The 15,192-nt window shown below is 47.7% G+C and overlaps 1 protein-coding gene across 4 annotated transcripts in view; it reads left to right on the forward strand.

Annotated features, from left to right (window-relative positions):
• Window positions 1-15,192, forward strand: part of SASH1 (SAM and SH3 domain containing 1) — a 730,341-nt gene that overhangs the window by 678,801 nt on the left and 36,348 nt on the right. For all 4 annotated transcript variants that reach the window (XM_058307625.1, XM_058307627.1, XM_058307628.2 and 1 more), the window contains one exon: window positions 6,220-6,318. In XM_058307625.1, the coding sequence (XP_058163608.1) occupies window positions 6,220-6,318 (99 nt within the window). The remainder of the gene's footprint in view (window positions 1-6,219; window positions 6,319-15,192) is intronic.

Genomic DNA, 15,192 nt, shown 5'->3' on the forward strand with positions numbered 1-15,192 from the left:
CTTTTTCTTTGTCAGTCTAGCTAAGGGTTTTTCAATTTTGTTACTCTTCTCTAAGAACCAACTTTTGGTTTTGTTAATTCTCTATTGCTTTATTTTTTTTTTCCCCTCAATTTCATTTATTTCTGCTCTGAACTTCATTCCTTCTGCTTTCTTTGGGAATAGTTTGCTGTTCTTTTGCTAGTTTAATCTCCATATATTTATAAATTCCCCCCTTTCCTGCCTTTGTTGATTTTCAGCTTTATTCCATTATGATCAGAGATAGTGATTTGTATAATTTTTTTATTTTCATTTTTTAATTTTTTTACACTTTTTAAATTAAAGTTAATAGATCACAGAGTGTTACATTAAAAAAGATTAAAAAATAAAAATACATGAGGTTCCCATATACCCCACTCCCTACCCCCACCTCATCATTTTTGTAAATTGTATTTTTTTGAAGGTATATGCATCACCAAAAAAATGTTACATTAAAAAATATAAGAGGTTCCCATATACCCCCCCACCCTCCCACCCCAACAACCTCCCTCATCATTGTGGCACACTCATCGCACTCTGTGAACCTATTTTGGAGCACTGCTGCACCATATGGATAATAGTTTACCCTGTAGTTCTCACTCTCCCCCAGTACATTCACTAAATAGGTATAAAGTCCAGCATCTGACCCTGCAATAGCATTTAGAACAACTCAAAGTCCCAAAAATGCCCCCACATCACATCTCTTCTTCCCTCTCCCTGCCCTCAGCAACTACTGTGGTCACTTTCTCCACCTCAGTGCTACAATTTCTTCTATTACTAATCACAATAGTTTTAGAATCTTCCAAAAAGAGTCGGGAGGTCATCAGAGCAGAGGGGTCATGCTTATGCACATCTCAGCAGAACCCCAGCGAGAACAAAAGAAGATACAACCCTAGGTGCTGGTTCTCCTGAAGGCTACAGAGATCCACAGGGTATATGGTCATGGAAGATAGATTTGGAGTTCTGTGCCATGTTAGAGGGCGCTACTTTGAAATTTGTGCTCCTGAGTGTGATGGAGCTTTACTCAGATGTGGCCTTCCTACACATACCTCTTGTCACTTTTACTGAACCTGTGGTTGGTACTAGGGATGATGCATACTGAGGGGACTTGAATCTCTGGAATGGCCACATGCCAGCTGGGCCCTGAGGCTCTGCAGAGTTGCAACTCCTACTCTCTGGTTCATTGGACTTGTCCAGGTCAGCTAACAGGAGGTGAAGATGGTCAAACACCACACCAGGGAATCAAGAGTGCCAACAACTGCAAGCAGAGGAATTGCATCCATCATCCATGTGGAATCTAAGCCCCCTCTTGATCCAGAGGTGGAGTGGACATCACCATCCCAGGGTCCACAGAATGGAGGAATAAAATATGGATTAGAGTGGATTTGTATAATTTTGATTTGTGACCCAACATAAGATCTATCCTGGAGAAAGATCCATGAGCACTTGAGAAGAATGTATATGCTGCTGTTTTGGGGTGCAACATTCTGTATATGTCTAATAGGTTTAGTTCATTTATCATATTATTCAAGCTCTCTGTTTCTTTATTGAATATCTGCCCAGATATTCTATCCAATGATGAGAGTGTTGTATTGAATTCTCCAACTATTATTTGTAGCAACATCTATTTCTCCCTTCAGTTTTTCCAGTGTTTGCCTCATGTAATTTGGAGCATCCTGGTTAGGTGTGTATACATTTGCGACTCTTATTTCTTCCCAGAGAGTTGCTCCTTTTTTAATATATAATGTTCTTCCTTACTCTAGTAACAACTTTGCTTTTAGTCTATTTCATCTAAGTATACCCCAGCTTTTTTTTTTTCTTGGTTACTGCATGCATGGAGTATCTTTTTCCAGCCTTCTACTTTCAATGTATTCATATTCTTGGGTCTAAGGTATGTCTCTTGCAGACAGCATATAGTTTACTCATTTTCTTATCTGTTCTGCCAGTCTGTGTCTTTTGATTGGGGAGTTTAATCCATTAACAATCAATGTTCTTACTGTAAAGGCAGTTCTTACTTCAACCGTTTTGACCTTTGTATTTTATCTGTCTTATTTTCACCACTATTTTGACACTTTAGTGTCAAAATTTTACTGACTTAATCTGCATTTCTAGACTTCTTCCCAGTCCCTCTCCTATCTTTTCTTTTCAGACTGTAGCACTCCCTTTAGTATTTTCCAGCAACGCTGATGTCTTGTTGACATACTCTTCTCAGTGTCTGTTTTATCTGTGAATATTGTAAACTCACCTTCATTTTTGAAAGACAGTCTTGCCATATTGCTGACAGTTTTTCTCTTTCAGTATCTTAAATATATGCTACCACTGCCTTCTTGCCACCATGGTTTCTGATGAGAAGTCAGCACTTAATCTCATTGGGTATCCCTGTATGTGATGAATCTCTTTTCTCTTGCTGCTGTCAGGATTCTCTCTTTACCTTTGGCATTTGACATTTTGATTATTATGTGTCTTGGCGTAGGTCTATTCACATTTATTCAGATGGGAGTATTTTGTGCTTCTTGGATATGGATATCTATGTCCTTCCATAGGATTCAAAAATTTCCTACCCTTATTTCCTGAAATATTCCTTATGCCTCTTTTCCCTTCTTTTCTCCTCCTGAGACATCCATGACACCCGTTTGCACATCTCTTGCTGTCCTTTAGTTCCCTGAGACCCTATTCAAATTTTCCATTCTTTTCTTTATCTGCTCTTTTGTATGTTCTCTTTCTGAGTCCCTGTCTTCAAGCTCATTGATCCTCTCTTCTTCCTCCTCAAATCTGCTGTTATATGACTCCAGTGTATTTTTAATTCCATTTATTGTGACTTTCATTCCCATAAGATCTGTTAGTTTTCTATGTATGCTTTCAAATTCTTCTTTGTGCTCACCCAGCCTCTTCTTTTTTTTTAAAGATTTATTTATTTATTTCTCTCCCCTTCCCCCCCAGTTGTCTGCTCTCTGTGTCCATTTGCTGCATGTTCTTCTGTGACCATGTCTGTCCTTATCAGCAGCACCGGGAATCTGTTTCTTTTTGTTGCGTCATCTTGTTGTGTCAGCTCTCTGTGTGTGCGGTGCCATTCCTGGGCAGGCTGCACTTCCTTTCGTGCTGGGCGGCTCTCCTTACAGGATGCATTCCTTGCACATGGGCCTCCCCTATGCAGGGGACACCCCTGCGTGGCACGGCACTCCTTGAGTGCATCAGCACTGCACGTGGGCCAGCTCCACACAGGTCAAGGGAGCCCAGGGTTTGAATTGGGGACATCCCATGTGGTAGGCAGACGCCTTATCCATTGGGCCAAGTCCTCTTCCCCAGTATCTTCTTAATATTTTTAATCCCTTTAGCCATCTCAGATTTGTTTGAACAGCTATGATTAGTTGCTCAACTCATTTATGTCATCTGGAGACTTATCTTGTTCCTTTGGGCCATATTTTCCTATCTTTTGATATCATTGTAACTTTTCGCTGGTGTTTTATCATCTGATTTACCAGATGTATTTATTCTGGGCCCAGTTTCTTTCTCTAGTACAGAGCTTTCTATTTGAATCACTTTGTGCTGCAGCCCCTCCTTGGTTCCTCCTGATTTAGAACTTTATAGTGACCTGTGTTTACCCAATCTGAATTTTTCCAGCTCTTTTTCTTCCATTTCTTGTCCTTTCTTCCTTTCTGGATATGGTTGCTATTGTAAAATGTGGAGGCTAAAGCTGTCCATATTGCCCCAGGAACCAATGAAGTTTCTCCCACCTTTCTACCCTGCCAGGGATAGGGACGATTATTTTGTAATAATCCAACTCATGCAGGCCAAGACTGTCTGTCGTTGCCCAGAGGGACTGGTAGAGCTTCATGCCCCTTCCTCCCTGGCCTGGGCAGGGATGGGACTGCAGGTGTGGGCAGCAAACCAAGCAGTGTGAGTCAAACTGACTGCAATTGCCCAGATAGACTGACCTAGCACTGTCACCATCTCCTCCTCCTCTTTCTTCCGTGGGTATTGCAGGAGGCCCTTCTGGTCTCCTGGGCCCCCAGATGCTTTAGAGAGCGCTGGGCGATGATGAACCGCGCTGCAGGACACGCTGCCTCTGGAGCCGTGCTCTGCCGCCACCTTGCCCCCCCGGGTCCCAGAATTTTGACCTGGGAACCTGTATGCCTACTGAATCACTTCCTCGTAGCAGTGGCTGGGCTTCAGAGTCCATGGACGGCAGCAGCACAGCTGAGGATTTCACAGAGGTCCTGTGCAGACAAACAGGGAAGGGTTCATCTCAGAGAAGCAGCGGAAGGATTTGATATGTGTCTCAATACATGAAGGGCTGTGAAGCAGTGTGTGCTGAAGGCTGCTGTGTTCTTTTTAATCTCTACTCAGTACTGAATAAAAGTGAATAAAATTACTAGGGGTGTAGGCTAGGTATAATGTAAATGTTCTTTACAATAAGCACTGCTGGAAATGGAAGATTGTCCTCTCTCTCGAGATCTCTGACATAGGATAAACAGCCCCCTACAAAAAACGACCTGCCCTAAGAGTCCAGTTGCGGATCTCAGCTATGAGAAAACTCGAGGCTAGGGGAGGTAGATGCCAAGGGCTATTTCTTCCTCAGACATAATGATCCATTTTAAAATGTCATTACTTTAAGACTTCTGGAATTAAACTAAATCTACAGATTTGCTTTAAAATCTATAAATTCTTCAATGGAAATCATAAATTGCTGTTTGTCCTTGAAATTATAATTAAAAACTTTGGAGCAAAGTAGAATATAAAATCTTAATTGTATAAATAATAACTAAGTTTTTTTCCTTATAAAATCCACTTTTAGAAAATTTTAGAGATGCTATTTTATAACTTTAAAGCACATAGCATTTTGAAACTAGACTAGTTTTTTTAAAAAGTTAAGTGTCCAAGTTTGAATAGGGCGTAGAATTTGAATCTTTATCCGAACAAGCACATGTGCTTTTAGGCCCCTGAAGTAGGTAATGGAGATAAACAGGTAGCAGAAGAAAAATAGTGTCTGTTCATAGTTGACTAGTTGGGAATTGATATCTTCTTCCATAAGATAAAAGGAAGCTTCTCTATAGACTCCCAGGCCTGGTATGAAAGTGGAGTGGGGAGATAGAGAAGACCTGTTCAGCGTTCCCCAAAGGCAGCTGTGTCCTGACTGCGGGGAGGACAGGGCCTTTCAGAAACCCATAAACCTTGAAGGAAGGTGCATTCTAGCACGTACCATTGTGTGCAGGTGTTAGGACAACGCTCACCCCCTGATGGATTAGAAGGATTACAGTGGAGTCCGTGCTCCTGACGGCGACGTTCAAACCTGAGCCCACGTTGAGTGAGCTCTCATGTCTGAAGCCACAATGGCCATGCTAATCGCTGTAGTAGGTAGCAGATTGTGCTGGTGGAGAAACGGAAGCCGAGGGGCAAAGCAACTGGCCCAGGGCCCTGTGGGCACTGCTTCTGCAGCCCAGCCCCTGGCGCCCTGTCACTGTCCCCCACAGAGGTTTGCCGTGTCTGCATCCTCACAGAATGCAGCCGTCTTGGCGCTCTGCCCTCTTGATAGGGCTTGGTTTCAGGGGACGTGGCTTGACCATTGTTGTGTTGAAATCCCTAAGTGCACTGGCCTTGTGATAGGATGTGGACGCAGCAACCTCTCACCCTCCCTGTATCAAGCAGCAGAGCTGGATTTGTGTGCTTTATGAGGTTTTCACACATGCCGTTCTGAGCATTCCTTTGTTAATTCTGCTAACTTGCCTAATACCATCACACTTGCCTTTCTTTGTTGTTCGGGAGCATGGAGCTCAGTTTCTAGCCCAAACTTGAGGTACCTCTGAAGATAATCTAGTCATCTGGTTACTTTCTCCCCATCCTCCATGGTCCCCTAACCCATCACACTAGGTGGTAACCCTGAAAGACAACTTGAGCAGTGTTGAGCAAGAAAAGGAAGTGATTTTTGTTCGTGAAATTTCGTAGTCTACCACATTGTGTCTTCCTAAAAAGAAGCATGTGTCTGACTTACATGGAGGTAATTCATACGTCAAACAACAGTGTCTGTCTTTTAATATCTAATTGAACAAAGAAAGGTGGTTTTTGATGTTGGAGGTCGGCAGATAATGGGGACGAGCAAAGGCTTTTGGAGGACAGCCCTCTGCTCCTGCTTCCTCGGGCCGGAAGCCTCGGCGCAGCAGACCGCGCCTGCCCACGAGCTGCACCTCACGCGTCCTTTCGTTGCAGATCAAGGAGTACGAGGCCCAGCGCAGGCAGCCCGCCCCGGAGCCCACCGACTGGCCCAATGGCCCCTTCCCAGCCTGCGACGGCTCGTCCAACTGCACCGTGAGTCCGCGTCTCTGGGGGACGAGGGTGGCTCAGCATGCCAGCGCTGGAGCTCTGTGCGGGTGGTGGTGCCTCTCGCGGGGCAGCAGCTGTGACGCCCCTAGCTTGGTCGCCCAGGGAGTTCCTTTCCATTCTGCAAATATTTATGGGCCGTGGCCCTGCAGGGCACCTTGCTGGGGCCAGAGACCATGAGAGGAGCGGCCTGCTGGCACCCTGCTGCCGCCCATGGGGGCACGACGGCCAGACAGTCCAGCCAAGGTCGGACTCGAGCGCCCCTTAGACTTCACAGAGCTCCTCCACCCTCAGAATCCACATTTAGCAGACAGGAGGAGCAGCAGCTGTTTGCAGTTTTCAGAAGAAATTATCCTTAAGATTTATTCCCACATAATCTCTGGCCCTTAGAAACTACAGCTCAGTTTGCAGATGCGGTTTGCACATAGGTAAGCGCTGAGTGCAGGATGGTGGACAGAGGTGTGTGGCTTGTGGCTCGCGCTGCTCTGATGCCTCCCCGGGCCTGCAGACCAGACTGCCTCCCCGATCCCACCCCATCCTACCCCAACTGTCCTGAGCACGCTGCCCAGCCCACCCGGGCTGCGCAGGGGCTTCTGCTCATACCTGTCCCCCACTGGAGGTGGCAGTGTCTGCAGTTCACTGTGACCTGTGACTGAAGCCCAGCAGCCCCGTGGGCTGGCTGCAGTGCCCAGGCCCAGCGCCCCAGAGCTGCAGACAGGCACGAGCAGGCGATGGTCTTACTCGCTCTCATAGTTCTGGTTTCTTTCGTGAAATCTGGAAGCAGCTCCATCCCTGGCTCCCTGTCCATGATAACCACCAGTCCGCAGACCTCGGTGATAAGTCCTCACCCCCCAGCTCACCCGAGGCCCCGTGTGCTCTGGCCCTAATCGGTTTCTCCAGTCTCATCTTCCCCCCTCGCCTGCTCGTGCTACTCGCCACAGCTTGTTTTCTAGACCTCCATGGCTTTCTGCATCTAAGATGTCATTCCCTCCACTTCTTCCCGGTGAAAAACCCCTTCGTTCTCTCAGGTGAAGCCCCACTCCCAGACCCTCTGTGGAACGTTCCTTGACCTCAGGTGTAATGTATTGCTTCCTGTTCTGTGCTTTTGCTAAAGTGGCTAAACATCAGACCTCACTAGGATGCCTCAGGTTCTCCTGGAGGATTAGAATTAACTGTCGGTATTTCGGGTCCTTGGACGCGTGCACCCCTTGAGCCTGAATTGCGTGCTCCATGATCTTGGCATCTACAGTGAGTGCTTGGCCCCCTACCCAGATCCTGGCGTGCATGAGAAACAGGTAACAGGCGATTGGTTTATGCCCTTCAGCTGCAAGCTTGTCACACAAACTTCCCTCTGCCCCGGGGTCCCGGGTTTCCCTCTCAGCTACAAACAGAGGGTCATCAACTTGAAAGCACTGCCCGGTTTGCTTTTGTGTGAGGCATTGTCATTTTCATATGTTTTTGCCAGGAGTGCGCCCTGCACCAAGTGCAGCCGGAGGCCCAGCCCTGGGCCCCGGGGCCAGGACCAGCACATGACACTGCAGATGAGTGCGGGAGCGCAGGCCAAGCTGCGGGAGGAAGTAGAGGCCGGGGTCCTAAAGCAGGACGCGCACGCGACTGAGCCAAGCAAGGGGTTAGGAGCCTTGGCCCACGCAGAGCGGGAGCAGGCGGACCCACGAGCTTGGACCCGGAGGGCAGGCCTCTCGGGGGAAGCAGGGAGAGCGCCAGGCCTCGTGAGGCCCGCAGAGGCTCTGTCAGCGCACGTCTGCGTCTGAGTGGTCCAAGGGGAGCAGGGCTGCACAGGGGGACGAGCGCACCCTCTGGGCTCCTCCTGGTTCTGAGAGACCTGACGGACCCTCCTGCTGCCCCCAGACATGGTGCTAGAGGCGAAGGAGAACACGACAAGCCTGCCAGGCAGTGCACACATGGCCGTGCAGTGCTCAGCCGGCAATGGCACCTGCCCACCTCCACTCACCCACACCCGCACCCACCCACTCACCCACCCCCCTCACCCATACCCACTCACCCACCCCCCTCACCCACTTACCCCCTCACCCACCTACTCACCCACCTACACCCACACCCACGCTGTTTTGGTCAGCCAAAGAGGTGCTGATGCAAAATACTAGAGGCCTGTTGGCTTTTATAAGGGGTATTAATTTAGGGCAGGAGCTTACAGATGCCAGGCCACAGGCATAAGTTACTTCCCGCACCAGAGTCTATTTGGAGCAAGATGGCTGCCGACATCTGCAGGGTTCAGGCTTCCTGGGTTCTTCTCTTCCCAGGTCTTGCTTCTCTCCGGGCTCAGGTCCTCTGTGTTCTCCACAAGGTCAGCTGTAGACTGTCAGGCGAACAGCTCTGTCTCTCTCCCTGGGGTTTTTGCCATGTCTAAGGAGCTGCTTCTGTTCCTCTGTGTTCTTCTCCTGGCTCAGGTCCTCTCTCCCAGGGCTTGCTTCTCTTTCCTCTGTGAGCTTACTTCCCGGGGCTCCAGCTCAAGACTCTAGTATCAAAACTCCAACATCAAATCTCCAACTCTGTCCTTTGCCATGCCTTTCTTCTGTGAGACCCCACCCACCAAGGGGCAGGGACTCAAACCCTAATGACGTGGCCCAATCAAAGCCCTAATCATAACTTAATCACACCCAGGTACAGATTACAAACATAATCCAGTATCTATTTTTGGAATTCATATGCGTATCAAAATGCTACCCTTACCCACACCCACTCACCCACACCCGCACCCACCCACATCCCTGCCTGCGGTGCACCCCCCACTCACGTAGACCTGAGGTGCCAAGTCCTCGAGATGCCAAGCTCAGACTGTGCTGAGCACGCTGCCCCGGGGTGCATCAGCCCGGCTCACACCCTCACCTGCCCTCGGCCCACGTGCCTTTACGGAGCAGTGCAGGTTTTGTCGTTGTCTGGATCTGCCGCCTTGCAGAACGGCTGCTTCAGGGTAATTCCACCCATCCTGCTCCAGTGCGGCACGTCGGGCCTCTGGTCATCTGCGTGGAGCCCGGGGTGCGTCGTGTTCTGCTCTGGACGTGAGGCCTGCATGGCCACCAGCCTCAGAGCCACTCTCGCCACGGCCTTCGCGCTGCTTGCGTGGCTTCCTGCCCTGCCCTGACATTGGTGTTGCTGAGCAGGAACTTCCTGGCACGTCCCAGTGTCCAGGACCGTAAAGGAATAAAGGCAGTTACCAGGGAAGTGGAAAACTGCTTTCTTGTGGCCACTACCTGCTTTAATTAATAATAAACCTGCTCGTGAGGCTGGAACTCTGAAAAGGGGTTTTGGTTGAGTTCTTAACTTGATACCTTGTTAAGTCTCTGAACACTTAAAAAATATTGTTGGGAAGCAGACTTGGCCCAGTGGTTAGGGCATCCGTCTACCACATGGGAGGCCCGCGGTTCAAGCCCCGGGCCTCCTTGACCCGTGTGCAGCTGGCCCATGCGCAGTGCTGATGCGCGCAAGGAGTGCCGTGCTACTCAGGGGTGTCCCCGCGTAGGGGAGCCCCACACACAAGGAGTGCGCCCCGTAAGGAGAGCCACCCAACGCGAAAGAAAGTGCAGCCTGCCCAGGAATGGCACACGGAGAATTGATGCAGCAAGATGACACAACTGAAAGAAACACAGATTCCCATGCCACTGACAACAACAGAAGTGGACAAAAACAAGAACACATAGCAAAATGGACACAGAGAACAGACAACTGGGGAGGGAGGGGAGAGAAGGGAAGAGAAATAAATAAAATAAATCTTTTAAAAAAATAAATTTAAAAAAATTAAAAATATTGTTCTTTTTTAGTCAGTTTTGGTGAATACTTTTTCATTTGCCTCCTGTAAGGGGAGGGTTTAGAGTGCTCTTTTTAAGTTTGAAAATTTATGCCTTGAGGTTCAGTTTACCTTCTAGTTAGGAAGGCTTTTAAAGAAATCATGCTTTCTGCCTTACTGGGTTTTATGGTTTTCCACTTAAGCTGACAGTTTTAATAAGTCTTAGTTTTCATGTTTCTGTGGAAATGCTTACTGTGAAATATTCTTCCAAACGTGAAGTTATTTAAATTGCTATTTAAATTACTTTTATTTATTTATTTTTATTTTTTAAATTACTTTAAAAATATGTGGTGTATAAGGAGAAATTAAGTCTTCACTTCCCTCCGTTCTGTACTGCTCTTTCACGTCAGTTCACAGAGAATGTTCTGGAAAAGTTGGAATTGCGTCTCTGGATCTGAAGCAACCGTGACGAGATGTTCTGTGACATATTTCCTAGAGCAAGTCCTTATTTCATAATTGGTCACTTGTGCTTTGGAGAGTTTTTGAGTTGGGAACTGCTTGCACAGCGATGGCTGGGAAGACACCGTCACAATAGCCAAATGATGGGAAATGCTGTGATTTCCACCAATTAACTTGGTTAAATTTTGTAATATGTGAAATCATATCCGTTAGGGTTTTAGACTGTCACTCTCTCCCGGCCTTCCTGGGCTTTGAACGTATCTGCCCTGGCGTGGCTGGAGGCACAAGGTAGCCCTGTGGTCAGGCCGTGGCCAGAGCAGGGTAACGGGGACCCAGGGCCAAGCGTGGTCACGCTTTTCACAGTGTACCATTTTAGGTCTGTCCCCTGAAACCTCCATTTCTAATAAGGTGTTTCGGGTGTCTGTCGCAAGAATGCTAAATCTTTTTTGAGACTTTCTAAAATTATAAACCACAGACTTCTCCTTCGGCAGGCAGGTTTTTGAAGTCATTTGCCTGCCTTATAACAGAACTCGGAAGCACATGTGGAAGGAGAGGCTGCCACAGCCTTTGCCTAAACCAGACCTTTCCGCGAGGCGTGGGACGCGTGTGCCCCGGCCAGGAGAGCGTCCCGCAGCCGTGTCCGTCGTCCTGGGCGAGGCGTCGTTTCTGCTGTGCAGGCGGCGCTGGGGGTGAGTGTGGGCTGAGCAGGGCCCGGGGCTGTCCTGGCGCCTCTCGAGTCCGTGTCTGGCCTCAGCCGGGTTCCCTGCCACGCTGTTCATAAGGTGCTTGTTGTGACTGAATTTCCTCTCCTAAGGTGAGCTCTAAGACATGTCCCTAACTTAAAATTATGAGAGGTATTTTATATTACACGTAGGCATAGTTAAAATCAACATCAATAGCGTTCATGTCCTCACGGGGAAATCTGATCCCAAAAGAAGACTTTTTGGCAGCCTGTGACAGATTTACAGAATTTTCTCCCATCTGTAATTTAAAAATATATATGATTTTCAGATTTCAATGTCAGTGACACTGACATTGCTGCATGCTTGAATTATGTGAAAACTCACATATGCCAAGAAGCAGTGTGACGAGGCGCGACAGCTCCAGGGACACGGGGCTTGCTTTCCCTCTGTTCTCTTCTCGTCCGTTCTTTACTGTTGCATCATATCACTGTGCTTTAAGAGAGGAGGATTCCAAACGGAAATAATAATTGCATTTCTGAATAAACGGTTTTTAATTTCACTGACATACACTGCACCTGTATTGTAAGGCCATGTTACTGGGCTCGCGCCCAGGTAAGCTTTGCAGTCTTGCCTTCTGGCAGAGCCCTTTCTTGGCCTGTCTCATGGAGCAGCCCTCGAGCCCGGATTCCTGCGGACAGGTGGCAGCAGGTCTGTGTTCCAGGCTGTTACATTGTGCCAGAATCTTCCCAAATAGGATCTTTTTAAAATATATATTTTTTTTTCTGAAAATTATTTAGAGTATATAAAAAGTCATATTAAAAACAAGTAAAGGGTTCTCAAATACCCCATTCCTTATACCTCCCACTTATCCCCACATTAACAACTTCTTTCGTTAGTGTGGTACTACATTCATTGCAATTGATGAAAACATTTTAGAGCATTGCCACTAGGCATGGACTGTAGTTTACATTGTAGTTTATAGTCTCTCCCACTCCATTCTGTAGGTTATGGCAGGATATATAATGGCCTGTATGTGTCATTGCAAATAAAATTTTATTTCTATTATTTTTTTTTTTACTTTTTAAATTTTTATTTGTCTTTTTTTTTTAAAGATACATAGATCACAAAAATGTTACATTAAAAAATGTAAGATGTTCCCACATACCCCACACCCCATCCCCCCACTCCTCCCACATCAGCAACCTCTTTCATCATTGTGTCACATTCATTGCATTTGGTGAATACATTTTGGAGCACTGCTGCACTGCATGGATTATAGTTTACATTGTAGTTTATTCTCCCCCAGTCCATTCAATGGGTTATGACAGGAATATAATGCCCTGCATCTGTTCAAAATAACTTTTATTGATTCTGGTCTTTTAATGCATGTATGAAGCTTTCAATTGGTTATTCAGATTTTTATGGATAAATCTCTTTTATTTGACTGGATGTGAGTGTACAGGAAGAAATAATTACTCTTAATTTTAATAAAAGTGATTCTGAAACTAAAATGATAGTAATTTAGGGACATATTGAAATTCTCTTTGAAAAAGTTAAACTAATTCTTTAGGTCTATAGCTTGCGGTAGGAGACAGCTGCCTCCTTGGGCGGCCAGGACGCCTGCTCTCGCCTGCTCTGGGGTCTGTCTTTATAAGGCATCCATCCAGCGCAGTCGGCCGCACCTTACCCCAAAGTAGGTCTCCAGGAGACCCTGTTTACAGCGGCCTGGCACCCATGGAAATGTGGATCAAGCTTCAGAGCACCTCTCTGCCGTGGCATGCCAGCTAGGAAGGGTCCCAGCTCTCCCCTGCACTGCTCTGCCTGTTTCTGCCACACCTCTGTGCTTCCTCCCTGGAGAGGGTCAGTGGCCGCCTGCCTGGAGATTCTGCAGCCTGGTGAGCGTCTCTCCCAGCTTTCTGTGAAGACCTTACCCTCCCGACCGTCACTCTTAAACTGCTCGGTTGTCTGCGGCGGCAGTGTTTTCACACACCCTGTTCACGTGGTAGTTGTGTTAGGTAAGGCCTTGGGAGCACCGCTTGCATAGCGTGAGAAGGGGTCTCAGTTCAGGGGGGCCCTGACAGTTTACTGCGGAGAGCTGACAAGGCATCTCCCTCTCCCCCAGTGTGTGCAGGAGCAGGGCGCTGGGCGCACGCCTGTAGGCCCTTCTCAGCTGCCACTGGAAATGACAAAATTTCCAGGCACTGCACAGGCCTAGGCTGCCTGTTTTTTAAAAAAATAAGTTTAAGACAGGCCTAGGTTACAGTCCAATCTGCTTATTTCATTAGGTTGAACCAGGCTCAGTTAGAGATACCAGTTCACTTGTTCAACAAAACGAGTCCCAAGCAGGTAGTTCCGTCCGCACAGCCGCCCGGGATCCAGCTTGGCGGGGTGGGCACTTAGCCTGGCAGCGCCTCTTGACCCTGGAGATCGGGCTCCGTCCATTCAGTGTCGTGGATTTGCTCCACTAATCCTTACTGACTCAGCCGCCTGAACGCCGGGGTTCATCGTGATGAGAGAAGGACCCGGGCCGATGGCCACGTCTGACCGAGGCTTACTGAATTCTGCGTTTGTCCGTCCCCTGGTGGGGTCTCCTTTTTATGGGTTACCACAACTCCTCGCTGTATTACAACAGTTAATTAGAATGATGGTCAGTCCTCGGATAATTGTGCTATTTGGACCGCACAGTATTCTGTCTCCACAGAGTACTTCTATAAAAGCATCCCCTTTCTCTCCTCTCGGTGTCACCCACAGCCTCTGGTGCCCGCCTCGATGTCCCTGGGAGCGAGACGCTGAGAGGATGTGGGTCTGCAGTGGAGGGGAAGGGACATGCGTGTGTGTGATCATGTGGCAGAACCGCCGCGGTGCACAGAGAGCTGCAGAGGGGACAGCGGGGTCAGGCCGGTCGGGTGTTCTCCCTTGCCCCCTGTGGAGAGGGCAGCCCCCACGGGAGGCCTTGGGCTTGAGTTGAGTCGTCCAGGAGGAGGAGAAGCAGTCGTCAGTGGAGGGAGCAGCAGGCCGGGGGGTGGCGAGCAGAGTGGACCTTAAGCCTGAGTGATGTGAGAAAGTTGGTGTAAATATCAAGGCTTTCTCTGTATTGGTATTTTGACTTCAAGGGCATAGATTCTATTCTTTGCTCATTCATTCTTATTATAAATTGGTACTGTAATAGCCTGTGTCGTTCTCTATTTCTTTTATATTTTATTTTGGTAAACTGCATGTAACAAAATTTTCCATTAATCATCCTTAACTGTACTAGTCCATTGTACTAATTGCACTCACAGTGTATGCTACCATACCACTATCCATTACTAAAACTTTTCCATCAACCCACACTAAACCCTGTACCAGCTCATCGGTCACTCCTCACCCACCCACCACCCCTGGGGGCCCATTCTGCCTCTGTCCCCCTGTTCTGGATACCTCATAAGACCTGGGCTTGTACGCTGCCTTTGAACTGGCCTCTGGGTGTGCTCTCTCACAGCATGCTGTTGCACGCGTCAGAACGTACTTCTTGTTATGGCTGGATTGTATTCCGTCGTAGGGGTGGACCTCGTCCTGTTTATCCTTCATCTGTTGATGGGCGCTCGACCTATAGTGAATGATGCTGCTGTTAGCACTGGTGTGCAAGTATCTGTTCGGGCCCTGCTTGAAATTATTTGGTGTACACTTAGGAGTGGAATTGCAGGGTTTGTATAGTAATTCTGTTTAACTCTTTGAGGAACGCTCAAATGTTTTCCACAGCGACTGCACCATTTTACTTTCTTACCAGCAGTGCATCAGGGTTCCAGTTTCTGCACACCCTCACCATTGCTTTTTATTTTCTGGGTTTTGTTTTGGTTCGTTTTGCTAATAACACCCTAATGAGTTTGAAATGGTACCTCCTTGTGGTTTTGATTCGCATTCTCTTCGTGGCTAAGGATGTTGAGTGTCTGTGTCCTCTATGTCCTTCTGACT

The sequence above is a fragment of the Dasypus novemcinctus genome, chromosome 11 (genome assembly GCF_030445035.2).
Source record: "Dasypus novemcinctus isolate mDasNov1 chromosome 11, mDasNov1.1.hap2, whole genome shotgun sequence".
In the NCBI taxonomy this organism is placed as follows: Eukaryota; Metazoa; Chordata; class Mammalia; order Cingulata; family Dasypodidae; genus Dasypus; species Dasypus novemcinctus.